A 25627-nucleotide genomic window follows, 5' to 3' on the forward strand; every position below is an offset into this window, starting at 1 on the left:
CTTTCAATAATATCTTATACAAATATGGCCGCTAAACTATCTGACACGATCTTATTTGCAGCGACATGAGAGCGTGTAAAATATTTTGATGCGCTTTGCCTTACTCGATATTATTGCAGGTGACTGTATAGCGTTACATTGAAACGGCCATGTTTTCAATTTTAATTTACAACTCAATTTCTTGTAGGTACGACATAGTTACCCAAATAATGCAAGCAACCACCCTTCAAAACATGAAAAGAGCTAAAGGTGTGGACGTGGACGCAGAAAAAGCAGGGCAGCAGAACGTAAGCCGGCAGCAGATGGCAGACGCCAAGAAACTGGAGAGATATATCACTCAGCTCAGTATAGCTAAACTTGAGTGCGAGGAGCATCTCAAGAGCTTGGGCTGGGATGGGGCCTTCCCTGCGGTAAATGAGTCTGATAACAAGGTGAGAAATAAAGATATAAATACATGGGCGGCTTATGTGGAAAGAAACATATTGTTTTCTAGTTTATTTGCGCTGTAATGTTAGTCATTCTCTTGAATGGTTATTACTTATACTAAAAGCACATGCCTTGTTAAGCTCACTGTGAGACCAGGTAGATTTGCATAACATTGTCCCATTATATTTATCAGTCCAACTGGACCTATAACGTATTGCTAGAATAGGAAATATTAGGCAAAGCTCTGCGTAGGTGGCACCACTAGCACATAGGGTCAGTTGTTCTACATTGAAACAATCGGACACAGTGTAACTTTGCGATATCTCGGAAACTAGGTGTTACCAGCTAGTGCCGTCTGTCAAGCAAGGGCAGGCTCAGGGACCCCCAGCACCTCCCCAAAACACGAGCGCGCCTCGGAGAAGGAGCACGCTGCTACATTATTGTGAATTCGTGCAACAAAAGTAAATTTTTTCATTTAAGTTTCGCAATTTTTTACCAAGATATAGACTCGAGTTTGGCGTTTTTTAAGTTTTTGTTATGTTCTATGTGTATTAAAGTTTATTTGGAGCTAAATATTTTTAAATTTCTTTCACTCTTTGGTACAGTTTTTATGAATTGATTAAAAAACACCCCCTAGTCTCACAATGAAACATTTTTATGTAGTATACAATGAAACATGATGTTCACTGAACACCAGTACCAGCACACAATGTAACAAACTCATTATTTTTTTAAATAATTAAAACCTATGTGCTAAATTTGTGAAACTAAAATACCATGAAAATTGGTAATAATTTGTCTATCATATGACAAAATATAAGATACTTAACTTTAGGAATGGCTGAGATAGGATGGCTTATATGTTGAATGTTTCATTGATGGCAAGGTTAAGGACACATGTCTTACATTGAAACAGTCGTGTATAAACACTATGTTGCAAGAAAGTGTATGAAATCAAGCATGGAGATGCTCAAAACCCTCCCGCGTCTACCTAGTTGGCAATCATGCTCCGTGGACATAAAAGGCGCCTTTTTCGCAGCATGCCGTACCTGCCGACCAGATTTTCGATTCACAATGAAACTCAGGTGTGTGTACAATGAAACAAGTCTTTCGCTTTTAGATATTTCAGCAATCTTATAATGATTCCATATGTCGGAAACCTTTTAAATAACTAATTTCAGCCTACCACTATTTTCTCCTTTCCTTTCTAATTATTTGAGTGAAAGCATATATGTATTAATGTCACTTATTTATTACACCGTTTCAATGTTTATTAACGATGTTTCATGGTAGACTATAATTATTACATTTGTTTCACTGTAAAAATCAGAGTGTTTCTTTGAAAACATGCACAAGTACACAATGAAACAAAACTCATTTTTCAAAAAAAGGCTTATAACACAGGAACTGTTACAGATAAGTAGAAACCAAGAATGCCATATGATAGCCAACGAAATTGTTTATCTTCATACGAAATGTCACACTCCTAACTTTAAAAACACCAGAGATAGAAAGGCTTGAACTTTTAGTGTTTCATTGATCAACAGGTTACCCTACAGTAAACAAATCTCTTTGACATCATCAATGACACATCATGCGTCACTTGGTCAATTACATGGCCTACCGTGAAACACGACAATCGAAAGTTCGGTTTCTGCCTCTCTATCACTCTTGCTTATTCGATCGATAGAGAGGCAGTAATGAAATTTCGATTTTCGCGTTTCGCGGTAGGCCACCTGTGAACAAACCGCTTTGGTGCATCAATGTCATAGTGAAAACTTGTCAAAAAACTGTTTAAGGCCTAGTATGTATAAGTTACTATATGGTTTACTAAACAAATTAGTGCTGCACTCTGGCGTCAGAACATTGCAGTAATACTCCCTATTGCAAGTGGAAAATTGGTACCTATAACATATTGCTACAAGCGTGAGCCCGTGAGGTGAGGGACAGAATATAGGCAATGCGACCAAATTAAAAAAAAAAGTTTTATGCTTGCTGACAACATACCTACCAAAAATAACCTATGTAATTTAGAAGTTGTTTTTGTTCCCCCGCCAACCTTTGGTGGAGAACAACAAGACGTTACAGTTTTGACGTGTCAATTTAGACATTTAGGACTCTTTAGTAGTAGGTAAAGATTTGAATTGAGACTGACAAAGACCAACGGAAATAGCGCTTCCTCTGCTACTCCTATTGAAAGTTCCATAAGACCATCCCCTTCAGACTTATCATGCTTTTAGACCTGGACTTATATCTCATTATAAGCCTATACGGTGTCCCACTGCTGGGCAAAGGCCTCCCCCCTCGATTTTCATTCTCTCAGTTTTGAGCAATCTCCGGCCAGTCGTTAAGATATGCGTCCAGGTCATCCCGCCATCTCCGTCTACCACCACCACCAGATCTTCGCCTGCCTTGCGCACCTATACCGTGGTTATTTTTGCCCACCTCTGGGTGCATGCGGCAGACATGGCCGGCCCAGTCCCATTTCAGCTTGGCGGTCTTAGTTCCAACATCAGTAATGCGCATTATATTATGTGACATAATTTCAGTGTCTACCCCTCCACAAAGTGTTGGAAAGCGTGACCGGCCGGCGTTACCTGGCGATGTTCCTGGAGACGATGTGCTCGCAAGGCCTGGTCGGGTTCTGGATGGGCGTGGAGGAGCTGCGGCACAGCCCGCGCAGCAGCTGGCATCAGCTCGGCGCCGAGATCTTCTACACGTACATCAGGTCGCCCACGGCGGAGATCAAGGTCGATAAGGTAAAGGCTAGCGACAAACAGAATAGACTAAGCTAGCGACAGAGAATATACTACTCTCAGCACAAACATGGCTTTCAAAAACGGCCCAGATACTGACAGTTAACCTTTCTCGATAATCGATAAATTCCTAGGCCACGCCCCGGACCATTTATTGTTATATTATTAGGTACCTAATTTTAAATTGCAATTACAAAAACTGTTTATGTAACTAAGGGCCACTTGCACCATCCCACTAAACCGGGGTTAGCCCGTTAAACCGTTAACCAAGTGTCAAATTGTACTGGTAACCATGGTAACTCCAGGTTTAACCGGTTAACCCCGGGTTAGTGGGATGGTGCAAGTGGCGCTAAGTGTTCTTTTTTTAATGATATCGACATAACAGGATACGAGAAAACGAATGGAGGCATTCCTACTGGGGGATAAAGGGCCGGAAGTGTTTTACGAAGTGCAAGACACCGTAGTCGACACAATACAGCAGAAGTACTACTCGTCGTTTATGCTCAGTGAGCAGTACAAAGCACTTATGATCGAGCTGGCGAACGAGGAGGCTAATAAAGGTTGGTATAGTTAGACCAAGACAAGTCTGCAACGATTTTTATAATATACACAGGTAGTGAGTTTATTCGTGAGCACAAACACAAAAAAGAAAATTATACAAGCACAGAAACATAAGAAAGGAGAAAGTGCCACGAAATGGTCTCACCTCACCATGTTGCTGGCGACTTCCAGCGCTGAATTGTTATTTTAAACATCAAACTTCAATTAAATTATGATGCATAAATAATACTTGCACTGTGTACCTATGCTATCAAAATCGTTGCAGACTATTCTTGATCTAACTCTATATTTATTTATTTATTCGTAACAAATTAAACTTTGTATACAAAACACGTTTACTACGATTGAAAAGCCTTCCCCTTTTCTTGGCAACGTATCTTTTTTTCCCTCTTATATCTTTTTTTCGTAGATATTGCTCTTTTAGTTTATTAGAAAAATATAATTTTAAACAAAAATACCTTAAGACAGACCACTTTTAATGTTTTTTTAAATATTTTATTTAATCGCGTCAAAAACTGTAATCGGAGTCAAACGCAAGTCAAATTCGGAGTGCATCCCTTCCCTTGGCCATAGACCATTCGTAGTCGTAATCAAATATTACGTACCACTATTTAGAACTGCAGAAAACGCGCATTCATTGTGTTTGTTCGTCCATCTTCATTTGTTTTTTTTTAAAGTGAAAGTAGATGTGAAAGTCTTTTTCTCAAAAATGGACGGCAAAGTCGACTTTGCCGTTTAAAAAATAGGTTGCGAAGCGCGTAGTTTATGGTCAGTCAAAAATTAAAAAGTTAAAAACATTGCAGTCTCGATTTTGGGACTGCAATGTCGCATACAAATTCCATTATTTGTCGAGTTCCAAACTTTTTAAAAGTTGAAATGGCCATATCAAATGAAGGCACAGGCCCATTAAACAGCCAAACAGATGATTAGTACCGCGACTATTTAGCTGTCTCAAATAGGTTGGCGTATTTTCGGCAGAAAAATACACTTCTATTTTTTTATTAAAAAAATAAAAAGGCGGCAAAGCTAATTTTTCAATTGTTTCTACTTTTTTCTGTGAAAATATATACGTAAGAAAGTTGCTTTTGTAAAATATTTCTATGATATTTATATTTCTTGCACCATTTTTGAGAAAAGCACTATATATGACTCGGCTGGAAGGCTACTTGCTGGCTTCGGATTCAATTAAACGGACTCCCAAGGTCGTCCGTTTAAAACGAATCCTCAGCCTGCAAGTAGCTACTTCCGAGCCTCGACAATAATGTACTATTATTCTTCTGATTGTCAAAAACTACTTGGTACCGGTCCACCCGTTCTTCGGTACCCTAAACCACAGCCCCGAGAAAAACCGTCGCAAGAAACTCGCCCGGACTTTTATTATATTTATTTATACTTATACTATTTACCTTTATACTATATTTATTTATTTTATTTATACTTTATTCCACAAAAGAAAAACTTAGTGTACAAAAGGTAAAGGGTATATTGTCGTTCGTTTTAGAAATAATCGCCGAAAGGTCTCCAATAGAAGACCGTCAGTTGTCCAACGAGTCCGTGTCGTCCGCGGAGAGCGTCGCGGGCGCGCTGCACCTCACTGAGCACTCCACGTACGCGAGGCGGAAGCTCGACCAACTGCAGGAGAGGCATAACAATAAAACACAGGTGAATACTGACCCCCTTATTCATAATACTTTACGGGCCTGATTTAGTTCAATTATGTTTTATCCCTTTCTTACAAATACATAAGTCAAAATGACAGATAAGGACACACGATTATTAGCTAATTGAGGTTTGTGGCGCGTTAATGAATAAGGGGGGTGTGTGTCGTTGTAAACGCTACCCTTTGGCCGCTAAAGACACCTTGGAGGATATAACAAAATCAAGACGCCTTGTCTGTAATTTTGTGTACAAAACAGTCTGCCGATTTTTGCGGGGGAGGGGCACGTCAAATGTATATGTAACGTAAAAATAGCCACGTCAGATAAAAGCCATAGAGTTTCGACAGAGCGGAACACCTGTTAATGGCTACTCCGTTTGTTTATATCCTCCAAGAAAGACACAGACAGACGAGCAGTTTATACTTTAAAATGGAGTTAGTTGATTGTATTAGATGTGTAAAGTCTAAAACAAATTGTTGGTTTGAATTTGACAACTAATGTTGATGGCGCTGTACGATCTGTAATGTGATAAATGTCATCATCATCATCGTATCAGCCAGAGGACGTCCACTGCTGGACATAGGCCTCCCCCAAAGAGTGCCACAATGACCGGTCTTGCGCCACCCTCATCCAGCGGACTCCCGCGAACTTTACCAGGTCATCCGCCCACCTTGTGGGGGGTCTACCCACGCTGCGCTTTCCGGTACGTAAACCACGGTACGGTCCTTCCGGTCCGGTACGGTGATAAATGTAATGTAATGTAATTCTGACTGTCCCAAGTTGACTTGACAATTCAGTTACCTCAAAACATGTGGTGTCGTATTCAGCAGCTTTCAACCTTAGGCCACGATTTTTTCTTAGACTTTACAAACAATGAATCTTTGCTGAGTAAACGTTTACCTAATTTATTTTATGGTCCTGTGTTCACCATACCATGTCCTTTTCAGGCATTAGCGGCTCTCCGCGCATCATTGAAACCTGAATCCCGCGCTCTGGCCATGCTCGAGCACGAAGTGGAGCGGCTCGCGGAGGAGCAGATGCGGCTGGAGTCGCACCTGGCGCGCACCGACACGTGGGCCGAGCATCTCGGCACGTGGCGGGCCACTGTGCAGAGTGCTGAGGTTAATCAATTCATATTTAAATATATTAAGAACGGAACACGCACGTATTTGAAGTCGAAAAACGCTCGACATGTGACTTTGAATACGTGAGTGACCCGTTCTTAATATATTTAATATGTCTGTGTCTCACGGAAGTTTTGTCATTAAATTCATATTTATATATATAGTTCGTTTTCTTTAGCATTAGAAAAAAGGTAAACAATCTTGACGTATCTTTTTATTGAAAAATACTTTTGAAATATAAGTGACGGCAAATATGTAACAATTATGAATTACGCTTCACCTGTACAATTGTACATGTACGAAGACCTATATACATATAAATAACATTCCTTAGGATTAAGGAACATAGTTATGGTGTATTTGAGGGTTTGTAGATCAAAGGACGCTTGTCGTTTGTAATAGTAGGTATTCTTAGTGCCAGTTGCACCATCCGCACTTGACAGACTGATCAACGTCACCCGGCGCGCCGCGGCGGTTTACTATGAAACTTTCCATACAGTAAAATTTAGCGATGACAAACAGTTTGGTGCAACGGACCCTTATTCCATTTCCGAGTAACATAGTACCTAACTTTCGTAATTTTTAGATTTTGGACGAAAACAAGCCCCCGCAGTTCGTGATAGTAGTGCACATGGCCGAACAGGAAACTACCTCAAACGAAGACGAGAGGCCGGAGCAAATCTCTACGGGCTGGGTTATATTGAGAACCCTGAACGATTTCCAGGTAACAATATATTAGTTTCTTCACCGCACCAGCTCGTAGACTCTTTATACTTCAAAAACTGATGAGATAGTTTATAACAAAGTCGTGGTGGTCAAACAAGATCCATAAACTAAACAGTTAACTGTGTGGACGATAATACTCTGCTCAGTAAAAATGTATGTTTGGTGGGCAGAAAAGTTAGATGCCCGCCATTGCCCGCTAGACCTAACTCTGACTTTAAGTGTCAAGAAAAAATATCTTGTTAGATAAAATAGATAAGTCTATTTGGAAAAAGAGTAGTGTTCTTATTATTCACAATTTACGTGATATTATTCAAATTAAAACAAAGTTCCTGTGTAAAATTGTCCTATATATAATATTTATTTATAAAAAAAATGTTTTTTTAAATTTTTTTTCAGGATCTACATCGAAAATTAAGGCCTATGTGTTCTGAATTGAAAAATTTGGAACTACCGTCGAATTCTTTTAAGTTTCTGTTTGGTAAAAATGATAGAAACTCCTTAGATAAAGCAAAGAACCTCATTCAAAAGTATTTAGAAGTAAGTATTTGCAGGTTAATCAGAATATTTAATATATGATTTTATTCTAGGAAAGAACGTCTCCAACATGTTTTAAGTTGCCAACCTTAAGAATTGCGCAGGCTATATAGCCTATATAGGCTCGAAACGAATTGGGCTATACATATATGTATAGCCAGCGTGAGAAGTATAGACCTGGGCATAGGCCCAGCAGTGGACATAATATACATAGGTCACTAGATAAGTTACCAATACACAAATATGAAACAAAGAGGTGGCCTATCACATATACTTTAAAAAAAAAACCGGGCAAGTGCGAGTCGGACTCGCGCACGAAGGATTCCGTACCATAATGAAAAAAAAAACGGAAAAAATGCAAAAGAAAAAACGGTCACCCATCCAAGTACTGATCACGCCCGACGTTGCTTAACTTTGGTCAAAAATCACGTTTGTTGTATGGGAGCCCCATTTAAATCTTTATTTTATTCTGTTTTTAGTATTTGTTGTTATAGCGGCAACAGAAATACATCATCTGTGAAAATCTCAACTGTTATCTATCACGGTTCGTGAGATACAGCCTGGTGACAGACAGACGGACGGACGGACGTACGGACGGACGGACGGACGGACGGACGGACAGCGAAGTCTTAGTAATAGGGTCCCGTTTTACCTTTTGGGTACGGAACCCTAACAATATTTCCATAGGCAATATTTGGTGGGAAAACATTTAAGTACTTTCTTTTTAAATTTACTTATTAAATAGTATATATGATAGGCCACCTCTTTGTTTCATATTTGTATATTGCAAACTCGGAGTAATTAACAATGGAGCCGCCATTAACAGGCGTTCCCCTCTGTCGAAAATAGGCGGCCAATGGTCAACCACATGTCAACCATATGTATGGACTGACGTTTATCTGACATGACGTACCTATACATTTGATGTGCCCCTCCCCCGCAAAAAACGGCAGACTATTTTGTACCGAAAATTTTAGACATGGCGTCTCCGTTGGTTATATCCTCTAAGATTGCAAAACTTATATAGTGACCTATGTATATACAGGCGTAGGACTACAACAATGAGTAGAGTGCTTCGTGTATTGAACTATATGCCTGCAATTTAGTTCATGAACCATTTAAGTCTAAAATAAATTTTAGCGATAAGACCACCCATTGTAAAACAAACCTCTACCCTTGAAGATTTGTAACTTGTACTGTGTTTCTTTAAATTTGAAGTGTGCAATAGAGAATATGTTATGTCATTGTCATATGTATTATGTAAGTTTGTAACGATACCTACACAATATACAGTCAAGTGTAAAAATATGGGTGCATACAACTTACTAAAAAATATGTGCCATAGTCCTTAATTCGCTGACATAAGAGCTATAATGGGTCATATTTCTGAAAATTCAATATTTTTTGTTAAAACTTATAAAAATTTACTTTCTTCTGCCACCTCTAATAAATTATTGTGTACAGTTTGTTTTAGAAGACGACAGACTGAACCAAAGTGAACCTTTATATACATTCCTCAACGCAACCAGCGAATATATGAGACAGGGAGGCAATCCAAAGAAAAACAAATTCTCATTTTCTACGTTATTTAAAAGGTACGTCACGTAATAAAGCTAATTATGTACCCCGTAAGGTAAAAAACCCCTGGAGCGCCCCAGAATTACCGTAGTATGGAACTCCTATACTAGTTACCAGCACACGTGTCTGTTTAGGGCGCTCCACGGGTTAACACCTTCATTAACTTCACTTGTAACTAACAATATAATTAAATCTTGCAAGTCGATTTCAACTTGCGTAGTGCGTTGGGGTATGATTGAAAGGGGTTTTCATGAGAGGTAAGATGAAAAATCGCCCGTAATGCTTCGGCTTAAGGACGATTTTTTGTCTTACCCTGTAAGACAAGAAATCGTCCTTAAGCCGAAGCATTACGGGCGATTTTTCATCTTCACGGGTTCTTCATGAGGAACGGGTTCACGGGGGATTCTTTACGAGTATTTCATGAGGGCATGAAAACCCCGTTCAATCTTACCTTACTCCAACGAACTTACCTCTAATAGCCGTATCGATTTCAAACTTTGCATGCGTAAGATGACAATATAATAATTTGATATCATCAGGCTGATGTGATGATGGAGCCAGAAGGTGTACCTATAGTGGAACTCTTCGGTAGCTACTATACCTGAAATTGGCTTCATATGATTAATTTTATCGAGTCCACAGCTAAGTATGAATTAAAAAAGGTTTTCGTCAGAAATTTATTATTGATGTTCTTATTTATAGTACAAATATAAAAATCGGAATATCATTTGATATTTACCACTAGCTTTTCTAAAAAAAAACCTACATCCGCGAAGAAACTCAAATGCGTATGTGAAGTCTCCAACCCGCATTGGGCCAGCGTGTGGACTATAGCCCAAATCCTCTCTTGCTTGAGAGGAGGCTTGTGCCCTGCAGTGGAACGTATATAGGCTAAATTATTATTATATTTATAGTACAAGCAGCGAAGCAACGAATAGATCATCGACGGATCGCGAGGCGTTCACGCATTTGTCGGCAGACGAAGATGAAATATCGCTCTATCTAGATGGAAATGGCACGGACCCCGCCAATAAGAACATGGCTAATGCTATGCGAGGTATAATTTCTATGTATACATAGTTATTTTTAATCGCGACGTACGTAATATAGATAGAATTGCGATATAGGTACATACTTATGTACGGGTGTGTAAGTTGCGGAAAATTTCCTAAAAGTTGGAAAAGTTCTCAGAAATTTATGGAAAATTGTATAGATATTTCTGTTTTGGAAACGAAAAGTTTCAGTCTCCATATAAAAATAAGAGAATTTTTCCATTAGATATTCCGTTATTTTGGAAACTTCCCAGCAGCATATCAATAGACATATGTCGTATTTTCTACTATGTATATAGCACCTTTTAGGTACAACAGTGATGCGCTGTGAGTCATAATTATAACACTTAACCCTTTTTAAGGCATAAGGATGTCAGAAATTACATATTCAAAATGGACCCTGCCACTTTGCTGAAACGTTCAAATCATGGTGGGAAATGTATTTCGTCTGCCTTATAAAGGGTAATCATATCAAGACCTTGAAAGGACCTCCGTCGTCTTACGCGTGCACGCCCGCGGGTACCGTCGTGGGTAAAATCCGTCGCACGCGTCCGCGCCAGTTAGCGTTGCTCATACTATGTTTCGTTTACACGCTCACCCGGCTCGGCCACGACATTGCGCGACTGGCAACGGCGGCGGCAGCAACCATAGGTGGGAACGAAAGGTCCGATCGCTGTGTCTCGCTCCAACCTATGGTCCGACCCAATCCGTGTCGCTCAAGTCGGCGAAGGGCCTCAAAACTAAAAATTCGACGGATATAATGTATATAACTTTTTCAGGTGCCGGTCCATTGGGCGAAGAGCGCGACAGTATAGCTGAGCCCTTGTACGCGCTACTGAGCGAGGTGTTCGACATGCGTGGTGTATTCCGATGGCTCAGAAAAACTTTAGTCACTTTCGTACAAATCACATATGGGAGAACTATTAATAGGTTAGTTGCTTTTTCGTTTAGTATTTTTTTTTTCGCCGCCCAAAAGAGAATTATCAGCGAGACGTTATGGCGTAAAAACGATTTCAAATTACTTGTATTTATACTTAAAATTTCAAATCAATATTGAATGGAAACTACCTATTAAGTCATTTGATCTTTATTTATCTGAAATTGATTATTGATTAAATCTATTCAGTTTAAAATACCTACGTTAATTCCGCTACCATTTCTCGTAAAAGATACCCCCTACACTTTCAACGACGGTTAAAAATGTCACCGGCATCATAAAAACGAATCTGTAGTTTTCACGCTGTGACGGGACATATAACACAAACATACTCATATTCCCGCACTAATGCGTAAAATAGCACTTTTCGTGCGTATGTCAAAAGTTTAAAGGGCCATATGTACTGTAAAACGTTGTACGATACACGTGCGAGTAGGTAATTCGCAACTCGTGTCGATTTAAAACACTCCCTTCGGTCGTGTTTTAATTTATCGCCACTCGTTTCGAATTTCCTCTTCCGCACTTGTATCGTAAATAACTATTTCACTAAACAGCGATGACATGCCGCTGCCCCATCTACGAGTACAGTCAGCACGCAGCAGCAAAAGTTGCTAAGCGTGCGAGGTGTTCAAAATTACCTTGACACGCTCTTATTCTCTTAACAATAAAGTCGCGTCAAGATCATTTAGAACACCTGGCCCGCTTAGCAACTTCTGCTACTGACTGTACAGTCAATAACAACGAACTTTTCAACACTGGACAATCGCAGTGTTAACGAGCCATACATCAAAAATCATTTGCGTTTATGTGTGCGCGGCACGTCTGTACACGCGTCATTGTGTATGTGTGGGTAAGTCGCTTTACTGAGAGGACGCCGGAAGTCCGCCAGATTCATGTCGTGTCGGGGCCAGTCGCGGGGCGAGGTAATGCGAGTCGGGGCGGGGCGGTGCGTGGCCGTTCTGTATGATAATACTATTACTTATTCTGTGCTTCGGTTACAGGCAAATAAAGGAGACGGTAATGTGGCTGTTCTCCGAGCAAATGCTGCATTACTACATCAGCGTAGTGCTGAAGTCGTGGTGGCCGGGCGGCGTGCTCAGCGAGTCGGGCAACAGGAATATGCGAGACCGAGGTACGTTCATAGATTAGCTGCCACCAGTTTGGCACTGACATAAACGCTATCGAGAACGTAACTTACTTTCTATGTATCTCGCTCGTACTCGCATATTAGTGCGAGCGAGATGTATAGAAAGTAAATTACATAGACGTTAGCGTATATGTCAGTTTTGACACTGTCAGTGACTCATGGTACGGGTATAGTAGTAGTCTCACCAATATGCTCGGAAATGTTCACCAAATTGAAGAAAATATGGTATGGGAATGGAAGTTCTTCATTACAGATAAACTCAAATTAAAAGTTATCTATCACTTTATTGTTTTCTATCTTTTAAAAACATGTATCGACTAAGAAAAATCAGTGCAAACAGCTAATTGGACTGCGTTTGGCCTTAGGAGGATATAAAAATTTAAAAAAGGTTAATGCGATAATAATCGATGCTTGTCCGGTACAGAGCACACACGCACGATAGCGCTGGAACAACTGAGCGAGACGGTGGTGGACGCGCTGTCGTCGCTGGTGGGCGCGCACGCGGCCGCGCGCGGCGCGCATAAGCTGTTCCACACGCTGCAGAACACCACACACAACAAGCAGCTCGCCTACGTGAGTACTGTCATCGCTTCCAACGATAGCGCTGGAACAACTGAGCGAGACGGTGGTGGACGCGCTGTCGTCGCTGGTGGGCGCGTACAAGCTGTTCCACACGCTGCAGAACACCACGCACAACAAGCAGCTCGCCTACGTGAGTACTGTCATCGCTTCCAACGATAGCGCTGGAACAACTGAGCGAGACGGTGGTGGGCGCGCACAAGCTGTTCCACACGCTGCAGAACACCACGCACAACAAGCAGCTCGCCCACGTGACTACTGTCAGCGCTTCCAACGATAGCGCTGGAACAACTGAGCGAGACGGTGGTGGACTCGCTGTCGTCGCTGGTGGGCGCGCACAAGCTGTTCCACACGCTGCAAAACACCACACACAACAAGCAGCTCGCCTACGTGAGTACTGTCATCGCTTCCAACGATAGCGCTGGAACAACTGAGCGAGACGGTGGTGGACGCGCTGTCGTCGCTGGTGGGCGCGTACAAGCTGTTCCACACGCTGCAGAACACCACGCACAACAAGCAGCTCGCCTACGTGAGTACTGTCATCGCTTCCAACGATTGCGCTGGAACAACTGAGCGAGACGGTGGTGGACGCGCTGTCGTCGCTGGTGGGCGCGCACAAGCTGTTCCACACGCTGCAGAACACCACGCACAACAAGCAGCTCGCCTACGTGAGTACTGTCATCGCTTCCAACGATAGCGCTGGAACAACTGAGCGACACGATGGAGGACGCGCTGTCGCCGCTGGTGGGCGCGCACAAGCTGTTCCACACGCCGCAGAACACCACGCACAACAAGCAGCTCGCCTACGTGAGTACTGTCATCGCTTCCAACGGGTTACTCGTACGTTCTAGCGGGCGTTTTTTATTGTTGTAAGTTTGTGTGGCCTAAAGGCGTCCGCTAGCTGGCGCAGGTGCATGGAGCGCGTTAACGAAAAATAGTAGGTACGCCACACGCGTTGACGGATTTTACCTACACCCGCACCCGCGCGGCCGCCCTCAGAATTAGGTAAATTTTAGGTTATTCCTACTCAGAATTACGAGCACTATATAGATTCTAGTAGAACCAGTAGAAGAAAAAAGCGTCCCAATTTTTCAGAATCTACTAATGATACTTGTATCATACAATAGAAATCGAATTTAGTAGGAATAAATTGGTACACTTCTTTTCTCCTTAAATTCTAGGAAATCCTAAGTGTTCCAATTTATTTTGCTCTAGCTCCTAGAATTCTAGTAGAACAGAAGTGTTTATACTCAATGCCAATTTATACCAACTCAATGATAATTACATCGTTTGTGCTCGCGATGATATATTTAAGTCCTGAGTAATCGTGCAGAACCATGATATTTTGAACAATAGTGTAAAGACATGCTGTTACTGTTAGGAATCTGACGGGGAGCAAAATAAAATGGTTATTTTTTTCTTTATGTTTATTATATGAGTGACATGAAATATTTTTAAACTCATTTCTCAATTGCTGCTAGGTATTTTTGTAATTATTTTATGTGGTTCATGAGAATCTCTCTAACAATGTTAATATACGAGGAAACAAGGTCTTTAGCAAGTCATTGCTCCAAACGAAGTCAAAATGATTCCATGTTCTCGGCTTCATTAGATGATAATGGACAACGTTCGGAAGAACAAATCTTAAGCGTTCCACATCTCGTACTCCATTTATTGGGTCATTTTTACCCACAAGAAGTGCTGTTCTCATGGTGATATTTCTAAGATTATAATCGGGTGGCGCAGTTGATCCATAGCGTTTCAAATTGTCTTCCAAACCATAGTCGAAAAGGGGAAATCGCTTGCTTTGAGCTACTTGAGCACAATGTAGTAAAGCTTTCCGCGAAATTGAAGACGGGAAGTGGCCGAATACTACAGCTAAGAATTCCGACTCCAGACGTTGAAGGTCATATCCGCCAATCAGAAACACAAATTCAATACATAAAGTATAGGTAATGGCCCCCGGGTTACAGATAGCTTTAAGAAGATTTCTTTCTAAACCTTTATAATGTAACAAATATTCAATGTTGAGAGAAAGTAAGATTTTATTTATAATAGGAGCCAATTTAATAAATATCGACATGGGTGGTGCCAAATGACTTAAGTATGCCGAAGGAGACAACGCTATGTGAATTTTATACTTTTCGTTGTACTCTGGTCTGAGCGATCCTAATATGAAATGATCCGTCGTTCCCTCAGAGTGTCCAATGCTTTGTAGACTCTGTTCGCCCGTTGCATTTAAAATATAATCTGTCATAGCAGGGAGGTCGTAGTATCCGTGTTCGTGAAAACTGTAGTCCCAGAAGGAAGCGTCTGTGTTAGGGTTGAGTTTGGTATGTTGCACTGCGTATTTATTGCCTCTGGTATTTCCGGCCCATACGTCATAGCCGTGGTTAGCTAATGTGATGCCTAAAGAACTATTGCCTCTTAAAATGTATGTGTCTGCAGTACCAATCAAGCCATGAAGTAGTAGAACTGGAGGTTTCTTGCCCGGCAGACGAAACAGTGTCAGAATATACCCGTCTTCTGTGACTACCCTGTGCTCTTCGGCCTTGTGCCCGTATTTTATACTCAGCTCCATAAAGTCCAGGCGACCGTCTTCGGGCATTAACACTGAATTGATCATTGCACTTCTCACTATGACAACTAGGATCATTGTAGTAATAGTCATGTTTTCATCTGTAATCTTCTGCGAATAAATGATTATATATTATACCATATTATACCCCTTTGACTATGCAGTGGAATACACTAAAATATACTAAATATAACTTTAATCTTGATTATAACTATCGTATGAGCTAGATGTCCACGTCAATCACTTAACAACATCTTAAATAAACTGGTGTAGTTTCCTTATTATTTCAATACCTTGAATAGCTTAGGTATGTGGTTAAACAGGTTACAAACTTTGAATCATAACACGTGTAGAGGACATCATCGTTACTATTATTACATATATATTTATTAAAGTAGGTACACGAATTTAGTGTTCAACATTGTGTTGTAGTACAGTTGTAATGGGATTTTTAGTCATAAAACTGATTATTTTTGACGGGTATTGTTACTACTTGGCTTGGCACCGACTTCAAACATATCAGTTGGTAACGCATAGACTTTATTTTATTTCATCCTTTTTGTAGTCGTTTTTTATTTCTGTATCCAGAATTAATTATCTTAACATAAATCGTTATTTTTACTAAGTAGCAACGGATTGCAGATTTCCTAGTTTTAACTTATTTTTTATGAGGCTTTCGAAAGGTGATAATAATTCCTATTTTATTGCAGGAAGGTACATGTGTCATACCGTTTTTGGATCTGCATAAGATGCTCAATAGCTTGACGTTACTTGCTCATTACTTTTCTAGTAATTTTTTTACGACAGGTGGTCAAAGTCGAAACTAATGTTTCGCTGTGAATTTAATTATTATTATTATTCTCTTTATTCAATTAGGGTCTTAGGTTAGGGTTTTACAATGTGAGTATAAAAGTAAAATATAAAAACACTTACAAAACATAACAAAAATATATAAACACATTATAAAAAACCTAACCTAGGGTGCCGCCGGCAGCGGGGCAGGGTCCAAGCTGCCGGTGGTTATTATTATTATTATTATTTTATTTGATACACTAGCAGCTCTTAGAGCTGATGCGTGTATATCGAAGCACTTGTATTTTATTTTGCACTTTTTAAAGTTCTAAAATGTGTATCTAGTCTATTTTTGAAAGTGTTGACCGATGGTGCACTAACAACAGTTTCTGGTAGAGAGTTCCACACATTTACCACACGATTCGGCAGGAAGTGTTTTCTAGGGTTACTAGCACACGGAGGTTTGACAAGTTTTTTAGAGTGTGCCCTCTCAACCTTACATTCTGGCTTGATGTGTATATGTCCTCAATATTTGGAACATTGTAGTGTCCGGACAAGATTTTGTAAGTCTCAATAAGATCGCCTCGCTTCCTTCTGTCCTCTAATGTTGTAAGACCTAATTCTTGAAGCCGTTCTTCATATGGTTTATCTTTCAATGAAGCAACCATTTTAGTTGCTCTTCGCTGAACTCTTTCCAGCATTGTAATGTCCTTTTTAAAGTAGGGGGACCATATCTGAAAAGCATACTCAAGTAAAGGACGAAGATATGACTTGTATATTCTAATAAATAGGTCTTTAGTAATAACATGGAATGCTATTTTATTTTGTCGTCGTGTAAAGCAATCCAACGTAGGTAAATCCGTATCGAATCGCACCAAAGTCATGGTATGCTTCAAAATTTGGCTTGGCACCGACTTCAAACATATCAGTTGGTAACGCATAGACATAAAAAAGGATAATATTTTATTTCATCCTTTATGCTAATTTAATTCAAGATTAAACCAGTACTTTTTTGCATTTTACATTGTTTATCGATAAAATACCTATTCTGTTATCTTAGTTAACTACACATAAAAAAAAATTAACCTCGAGACCTTTCCGAGTGCACACTGGCACTAACAATGTTAAAAACGGTCAAAATTCATGAAAAACCTTAATTTGGCAATAACTCGAAAACCGTGCCACTTTTACTGGGGTCATGTTAAGTTGGTTTGGGTCCTCTTGGCCTGGTCTACCTCCAGTGTCACTGTGACGTGTCACTTATGGGACACCCTGTATATATATCTCAAATAAATCGTTATGATTTCTTGATTAGGATGGTGATAAGTGATAACCGACTTTCAATCTGTAGGTGGGTGCAAACCCCGGCTCGTATCAATAAGTTTTTCGGAACTTGTACGAAATATCATTTGATATTTACCAGTTGCTTTTCGGTGAAGGAAAACATCGTGAGGAAACCGGACTAATCCCAATAATTGGCAATAGTTTAAAAATAGACTGTATGGCTTAGTTCTTTCAACTCTTAAGAGGGGACACTGTGGACAGGAAAATGCTGACGATATTTTTAATAAGTTCTATTATTTCTATTAATTATATATATATTCTTCTATAATATTTATATCTATTATATTTATTTTCTTGAATTAACTCCATCTAAACATAACAAATATCACAAACAGTCCTAAAACGAGAATATGCCTGATGGGCTTAAAGTCGCAAATGTAAACCGCTAGGCCTAATATAATTATTGCTATTATTAGCCGCATGTTGAGCTTAATTTTATCATAGGAGTCTATTATTTCGCTGCCAGTAATACAAATTCTAGGATCAGTCATAGTGTTGAATGTTGGTTTCTCGCCTGCGACTTCGATGCTGTTAGAGATCATTGCTTGCTCTGGGGTTTTATCCAAGTATGTAATTTTCTGTAAAGAGAAATGCGATTTATTTATAAAACTAAGACGTGTCTCTAATTTCACAAATAAGGTAAACGTTCTAGTGCTCGACATACTAATGCCCAATACATGACACCCTGCTGTCACGTCTATTACTAATGGTAATGAAGTATGTTTAACGATGACATGTCGTCGGGTGAGAATACGTTTGTGCCATACGCCACTTACATTGGTTTACAGGAGAGCAAAAAAAAGCAAAAACAATTTTTTTTGAAGTTTTTTACTTAGGAAATATTGAACTTATTTATCATTTAGGCACATATGTTTACTATTTATAGTGCCATACAAATATTGTAAATATAGTGGTAATCATAAAATAAAAGCATCTTTAGTATTGCCATATCCGTTTTTGATGAGTAAATGTTAAACGTACAATGTATGATATGACACAAACGTTTTAGATATGTCACACTTTTGTGATAATTTTCTGTTAAAAGAGTGTAATTATCTAACTATCCTATAGCATAATGCGGATATGGCACAACATTTTTCAAAAATAGGTTTTTTTTTTCAAAAACCGATTACTGTCAATTATAACATATTTTTTGCTATTTTAGGAATTATTAAAAAACGATTTTGCCAAAAATGGATATGGCACAAACGTATTCTCAACCGGCGATTATATTGGTACCTACATCAGTGACGAGCACTCGGACGTCTACGTTAATGGTGTCGCGTGACCCTTTAGTATATTTTACTTACGCCGTAGTTTAAGTTTTTGATGTCTTCTACTAACAGCAACTTTTCTCCTAGTATTTCTTCTGAAATTAAAGAAATATTAATTACTAGTAGTACCCGTGGCTGTGAGCCTTTTTTCCACGGGCGAATTACTAAAAAAAGTTGAATAATGTTGGTTATGTGACTTATGTGCATTGCCAGCGTTTGCTTTCTACAAAACAAATTGCATAAAAATCGATACAGTAAACTAGCACCGATCCTTCGTGAATCGTGACAACTACTTGAATCGTGAATCGGTGCAAATTATTTTACTGTTACAATTAACAAGTATTGTTAACGATACTGACTCCATTGTTCTCTTTATTAATTTGAATAGTAAAACAACAGAATAGATAATAGTGGGCCTGTTACTTGAGCTGTCTAATAAACGTTGTTTGTCTGAAAAAATATTTAAATACGAATACGTACTCTAGACTACTAGGGGTTACAGTTCCGACAAATTCAACATATTGTATTCGTATTTTTGTACCTACAGTTGTTTTATAGTTATCATATCGTTAAAAACGAACAAACCGAAGAATTAACCTACCACTGCTCCGAACACCAATTGTATTTAGTTCATCGAGTTCTCCTTTACGGATGACGATGGTGCTATGGTCCTCGCTGTAGCGGTACATCTCGTCTGCCAGCATTTGCATGTCGGCTCGGCCTTCAGACTTGAATCGCCTTTTGATTTGGTTCAGGAAGAGAAACGCCTTTGAACGTTGGCATGTCTGCGTAAAAACAAGACAAAACTTTTTGTGTTTGAAATTAGATATAAAATGTTAAAATATGTTAAGAAATGTTAAATGTTAAAATTTCTTTGTAGTTTTACATGTATGTAAAATGTATAATTATTGGTGCAATAAAGAATATTTACTTACTTATTTACTTATAAAACTAAATAAGCAACTGGCTATTTCATAATTTGAATGTCAAGGTGAAATTAGTTTTAATAGGACACAATGACTTCACATCTACGTGCAACTATCCAAAGTTAATTACTCACATACGTGAAACCCTTAAGGATCTTACTCACACTAACTTCGTATTATGCGCTCCTACATATAGATCTGGGGCTTACTCAAATATTTTCAATACCAGGATTGAAGTTTTTAATAACATGCTGCACTTAGATGTGATTACACATGAATATGCTTGGTTACTGGACTCTAATCTAAATCTGGACTACAATGAAAATATGTTTGCAGGTAGTTTGGGGGTCCTAAATAACAAAGGTATGCGAACTATTATCAATGATTTAGCTAGCCTCGTGCAAGATATCGATTTTAATTATTTACCATATAACGCGTGTTATGATGCTATTGATATCGATGCGAATACTCCACATGTTTCTGATCCGAATCTCTCTACTGACAATGTTAATAACACACATGAAAATGCAAACAATGTCGATGATAATTTAAGTGATGCTGATGATACATTTTTTCGTCACTAATCATATAAATATTATGCACCAAAATATTAATGGATTATTGAATAAATCTGATCTTTTAACTTTAGCACTAGATGATCTTGCAACTAACAAAAAACCAGTCGGTGTTCTCTGTATCTCTGAGCATAATATGATAAACAATGATCTTGAAATGCTCAATATTTTAAACTATAAACTTGTTTCTAATTTCACTAGAGTTGTTCGACACGGAGGTACTTGCATTCTTATCAAAAATGGTATAAATTATAAAGTAATAGACACAGACTCAAAAAAATACTGTGTCTCTGGTATATTTGAATGTTGTGCTGTCGAATTGACGGACTTTAATATTGTTGTTTATTGTATGTATAGACCACCTAAAAACTTAAATCAACACTTTGACATATTTTTTAATAATCTTTATGAGATTCTTAATTTACATTGTTATGACCAAAACAAGAAATTAATATTATGTGGTGATTTTAACATTAATATCCTTGAAGATACCAAATACAGTAAAGAATTTAAGAACATTCTAGAAGGTTTCAATATGAAGCTCTCAGTAAATAAGCCTACACGTCTATGCAGTGGCACCTGCATAGACAATATCATACATAATGTTCGTGGTAGTGCAGTAGATCTTTTAGAATTTGCTTTATCCGACCACAATGCTCAGCTATTAAAATGTCCAGTGAGAAAACATTGCAAGTTAAGATATTGGTACGTATCAAAACGAGATTATTGCCAGGAAAATATGACTAAATTTGCTTATTATCTCAGCAAACTTAATTTTGACGAAATATATTTAGCGCCTACCGCAAACGATTCATTTAATCATTTCTTGGAAATTTATAAACTTTTTTATGATCTTTGTTTCCCTATATTACAAGTAAAAATTTACACAACAAAAAAGCCGAAATGGATCTCACGAGGAATAAAACTATGCTGCAGAAATAAGAGGAAAATGCTTTGGACATATAGGTCAACTAAAAATGAAACACACAAAACTAAATACAAAACTTACTCTAAAAAGCTAAAACAAATTATTCAACAAACTAAGAAGTGTCAAAACAATTACGAAATCTTAGCGGCCAAAAACAAATCTAAAGCAACCTGGAAAATTATAAACAACTCTAAGACTTACTTCCCAAAGGAAAATATTGCAGCCATTATAGCGGATGGCCAAAAGGTTTTTGATGCAAAAATAATAACTGAAAAATTTAACGAGTTTTTTGCAGATCAGGTTAAAGATAACCCTAATAAATCAGTTAAAACAACTTTATCGCGAACCTATAATAAACATAATTCCATATTCATGCAACCAACAGACGCAAATAAAATTTTTAACATAATTAATAACCTTAAAATCACAGCAATTATGCATTAAGAGTCGCTTACTTTGTCTGTGATGCAGAAATATAAATTTCCATTTTCAGCAATGTAGTTGAACAAGTAAGGTCCATGAAAATATGTACATTTTCCGTTTTGTAGCGAAACCTTTGATAACACCTCATTCGCAATTTCTGTGAAATTTCCCTCACAACACGCAAATCTGGATAAAACCACATTTTCCAGAGCCACAGCACTGAATAAGATAGGCATTGTTTAAAATCACTTGTTTATGTTAAATAGTTGTTTATACTGGAGAAAATATGAATATCACTTTATTTAAAGATTAGTGAAGTAAGTTTAATTTACAGTTTTTGTTAATATAAACACAGAACACAGTTTATGTCTTAGACACATTATAACGCGGAAACATATAAATGCCACCAGCGCACTATCGAAGAATTCTCACATCTTAGCAATAGCGGCGAGATATCTGTTCTAAAATTATTTACCTTGTTGGCTCGGTGCTAAAAACGCGCGCTCCACTGAATCTGTCGTTTACTCTGATAAATTAATTGATGCAAGCATCGGGACAGTGATCTCTGTCGTTCGCCGCTGAATTTTTGAACAGGCCTTTATTTTTAAGATTGTAATATTAGGTCATTACCTATGAAATTGGCGTTTTGTTCGGAGAATTTCAACGAAACACGAATTTCCATACAATTAATTTTGCGGATATTTTTTTGATGGCTAATTCAAACCAAACAAAATTTTTCCAGTAATTTTTGACACCTTTAAGGTATGTTTTCAATATCTCCATTTCTTGAAAATTGGTACCATTAGAAAAATATAAGTAATTTTAATACTCGAACCGACAGCACATGAAAAGACCTATTTTCAAGGCTTAATTCTGAACACTTAACAATAAAAAATAACAATTAATTGTATGTAAAATCGTTGTTTATTGAGTGCACTGTAGTTTTATTGTAATTGTGTATGTACTTTTGTAAAAAAAAAAAAAACTAGGATCAGACTTATATCTATGAACAAAAACGCCAATTTCATAGGTAAGGACCTAATATTTTGTTAGTGCTGCTTTTAGCTAGCCAAAATTTATTTCTCTAGATAAATAAGTTTTTGGCAAAAATATCATTTTTGATACAAGCTTTTATCGCTGACTGTACCTGACTGTACTTTTCTTACAACAGACAACTAATACTCATCGAGACTATTCTAAAAACCCCTAACACAATTAGGTTGCGTTGTTTCTTCACAGAGTTCCTATGGCCACCTCCTGTCTCCATCATCAGATCAGTTCGACAGTACCATATTATTGTATTGTCATCAGAACTACATACAGCTGCCAATTTTCATGACGCTACGATCCTTGGAAGATGGTTAAATTAGTTACCTTAGATTCCATTACATAGTTAGTTACATACAGGTCGACCTAATAAAAGCTTGTTAAAAATGTTATGTATGTTAGAGAACAAAGCCTGCTAAAGTTACATCTCTCCTACCGCAAAAAGGAACGTGAAAATAAATGTAATGAATAGGTACCTAAATACACCACCAACTACATAAACCTCGAAGTGCAGTGAGTGATATTCATTGTTGTGAATATGAAGTAAGTGCAGTGATACTTCCCACTCCCTTCTTTTCACTTTTTGTTGAACTAACCACCAACCAATCACCACCACCACCAAACAATCTCTGCATTGTCAAGTAAATTACCAATTGTGTACTGTTTTAGAAAAAAACGCTTTTGACGGAATTTCCCGTATGACAGAATTGGCCGCATTGACCTTACAAGTATATTTTTTATATGCTGAAAAATGCCACTTTAGCCACTTAGTTTCAACATATTCGTAGGTCTTTAAATATAGTAGTTATAGTAATTATGTAAGTACCTATATTTAAAAACGTGTCTACCACGATATAATTTCATTGTTTTTACCTTAAATTCCGACGTTTCAGCTGAGTTGCACCAGCTGTGGTCACGGAAAATCTGACGTCCCAGCAAATGTCAACCGAGATATAAATAAAACAACACTAAACTACCCGAAATTATAAAAATGTCCGGGGTAGACAAAGAAATTGTAGCTACCCGTTAAAGTTTAATGTTTATTGTCCACGGCACGACACGCAACACTCACAGTACTTATCACAGTTTGTGTAATTAAATATGTGTACAAAACGCGAGAATTTAAAGTGTTATATGTAAATACCTACTTATTTATGTTCCTTTTGTTTCAGGAACTCTTCGAACTGGTCCTCATGGAGGTGTTTCCAGAGCTGAAACGCTACCATACCTAACACCCAAAAGTAAGCGACGCTCAAGACAATATTATATCAAATTTCGTAACCGTACAGGGATTTAACAGGCAAAATTAAACTGTCTGATATTTTGCTACTCTCTTAAAACATTCCGATTTACAGTATTTTTCACAACACTGGACTGAAAAAACTACAATCCATTACTTTTAGATTAGTATGTACCTACATGTAACAAAAATATTAATTCTTTGGTAATACTTCGAACTCTTGGCGGTTAGAAGTTGGTCTAAAATTTAAAAAAAAACATCGCAATGAGAATTTGCGAGTTCAGCAGCGGTAATCATGGTCGCATTTTTATCATCTGCCATGTCATGCATCACTTTCGTACTTATATACTTGTTAGAACGTGACAGGCATGGTGACAAATGATAAAGAGCCGACTATCTTAGCCCTACTGCTTGATCTCACCTTCGTGTTCAGTTTATATTCATGTAATAAGTATGTACTTATATTTAGATCTGTAATATATTTCTTATATACCTACGTGCCAAAGATTGCACTGTGTGAATAGCTTCTTAGATGTACGGCTTAAATGTTAACATGTACCTGAGTTTTATATCAAATCTATTTATCTAGACTTTTATCTTTTTTGTACTGATGATTATTTCCATCATTTTCTAGTCTTTGTTGATCTTCTGAACTATATGCGTAGGTGTTGAAGTGTTGGTATTGTATTAACAATTTGTATAAAGCCTCTTAGTCAGCTTTTGGCTGTGGTTCTGAGGGTGCACCAAGCAATTGTTATATAAATACACAGTCGTTTCATATTATTATATAGGTATAGGTACTTTAACTTATTTATAAGTAGAATGGGTTCTTCTATTCTAATTATCTGAAATTACAAAATAAACGAGTTAACGATGATAGTTGTTGTCTTTTATGCAAGGTACCATCGCCCACACTGTTAGCGGTGGCCTTATGCCTTTTGTAATAAGGTCCACCGATGTACAGTTAGGAGTGTAGCTGTTTGTACATTGGCGTAATATCGAAAGAGGGGTAATTTTGAAAGGCACGTATTTAACCGGTCAACTAATTAATCGAATTTGGGTAGTTTAAAAAAATAGAAATGGGTACTAAAATTAATAGTTTGGCAACAAAAACGGAGCCTTAATTATATCAATATGAGTTGTATTTTAATGCCGTTACAGCTTTTGATTATTTTTAGGCAGGCACCAAGTATTTATTTGGCAACGGAATTATTATATTGGAGACCATTTATGAAGCACATTTTAAAAAGAAAACGGCTATCTATTAATTAAAAAATGAAGTTCTTTTAAAATATTTTGTTTGGTCATTACACGGTCAACCTAATACGCTCCTCCTCGCTTTGCTCGTCGTCGCACCTATCTGTTGACTCTAGCAGAACACAGTGGTAACTATTGAAATTAGTAATTAAAAATTTAAAGATC

The 25627-nt window shown here is 38.0% G+C and overlaps 3 protein-coding genes and 1 long non-coding RNA gene across 5 annotated transcripts in view; 1 reads left to right on the forward strand and 3 right to left on the reverse strand.

Annotated features, from left to right (window-relative positions):
- LOC134806779 (sorting nexin-25) overlaps nucleotides 1-25083 on the forward strand; it is a 28956-nt gene extending 3873 nt beyond the window's left edge. The window contains exons 5-17 of the mRNA XM_063780121.1: nucleotides 188-431; nucleotides 2976-3185; nucleotides 3568-3742; nucleotides 5245-5405; nucleotides 6349-6522; nucleotides 7112-7249; nucleotides 7648-7788; nucleotides 9250-9380; nucleotides 10278-10420; nucleotides 11195-11345; nucleotides 12354-12484; nucleotides 12924-13072; nucleotides 24138-25083. Coding sequence (XP_063636191.1) covers nucleotides 188-431; nucleotides 2976-3185; nucleotides 3568-3742; nucleotides 5245-5405; nucleotides 6349-6522; nucleotides 7112-7249; nucleotides 7648-7788; nucleotides 9250-9380; nucleotides 10278-10420; nucleotides 11195-11345; nucleotides 12354-12484; nucleotides 12924-13072; nucleotides 24138-24197 — 2008 coding nt within the window. The 3' untranslated portion in view covers nucleotides 24198-25083. The remainder of the gene's footprint in view (nucleotides 1-187; nucleotides 432-2975; nucleotides 3186-3567; nucleotides 3743-5244; nucleotides 5406-6348; nucleotides 6523-7111; nucleotides 7250-7647; nucleotides 7789-9249; nucleotides 9381-10277; nucleotides 10421-11194; nucleotides 11346-12353; nucleotides 12485-12923; nucleotides 13073-24137) is intronic.
- The window catches only part of LOC134789417 (uncharacterized), a 115004-nt gene that overhangs the window by 29313 nt on the left and 60064 nt on the right, over nucleotides 1-25627 (reverse strand). The gene's annotated exons all lie outside the window — the stretch shown is intronic.
- Nucleotides 14523-15894, reverse strand: LOC134806283 (lipase 1-like). Its single transcript, XM_063779505.1, has one exon. It carries the CDS (start codon nucleotides 15747-15749, stop codon nucleotides 14586-14588), a length of 1164 nt encoding a protein of 387 aa, XP_063635575.1. The 5' UTR covers nucleotides 15750-15894; the 3' UTR covers nucleotides 14523-14585.
- LOC134806882 (vesicle-associated membrane protein 7-like) lies at nucleotides 18079-22477 on the reverse strand. 2 transcript variants are annotated; one of them, XM_063780300.1, is made up of 4 exons: nucleotides 21951-22477; nucleotides 19668-19851; nucleotides 19103-19158; nucleotides 18079-18370 (listed from the first exon to the last, which is right to left on the reverse strand). In XM_063780300.1, exons 1-4 carry the CDS (start codon nucleotides 22152-22154, stop codon nucleotides 18092-18094), a joined length of 723 nt encoding a protein of 240 aa, XP_063636370.1. In that variant the 5' UTR covers nucleotides 22155-22477; the 3' UTR covers nucleotides 18079-18091. The 2 variants fall into 2 exon arrangements, with proteins under 2 accessions (XP_063636370.1, XP_063636369.1); XM_063780299.1 differs by having other exon boundaries at nucleotides 19103-19161.

Source organism: Cydia splendana, chromosome 3, assembly GCF_910591565.1.
Source record: "Cydia splendana chromosome 3, ilCydSple1.2, whole genome shotgun sequence".
Classification (NCBI taxonomy): Eukaryota; Metazoa; Arthropoda; class Insecta; order Lepidoptera; family Tortricidae; genus Cydia; species Cydia splendana.

What these genes read in the sequence shown, in the direction of transcription:
- LOC134806283 (XM_063779505.1), bottom strand. Translation starts at nt 15,749, where the DNA reads ATGACTATTACTACAATGATCCTAGTTGTCATAGTGAGAAGTGCAATG.
- LOC134806882 (XM_063780299.1), bottom strand. Translation starts at nt 22,154, where the DNA reads ATGCCTATCTTATTCAGTGCTGTGGCTCTGGAAAATGTGGTTTTATCC. An exon ending in AATTGGTGTTCGGAGCAGTG is followed by an intron (nt 19,162 to 19,667) that starts GTAGGTTAATTC and finishes CTTTAATTTCAG; the next exon opens with AAGAAATACTAGGAGAAAAG. An exon ending in TCAAAAACTTAAACTACGGC is followed by an intron (nt 18,371 to 19,102) that starts GTAAGTAAAATA and finishes TTCTCTTTACAG; the next exon opens with AAAATTACATACTTGGATAA.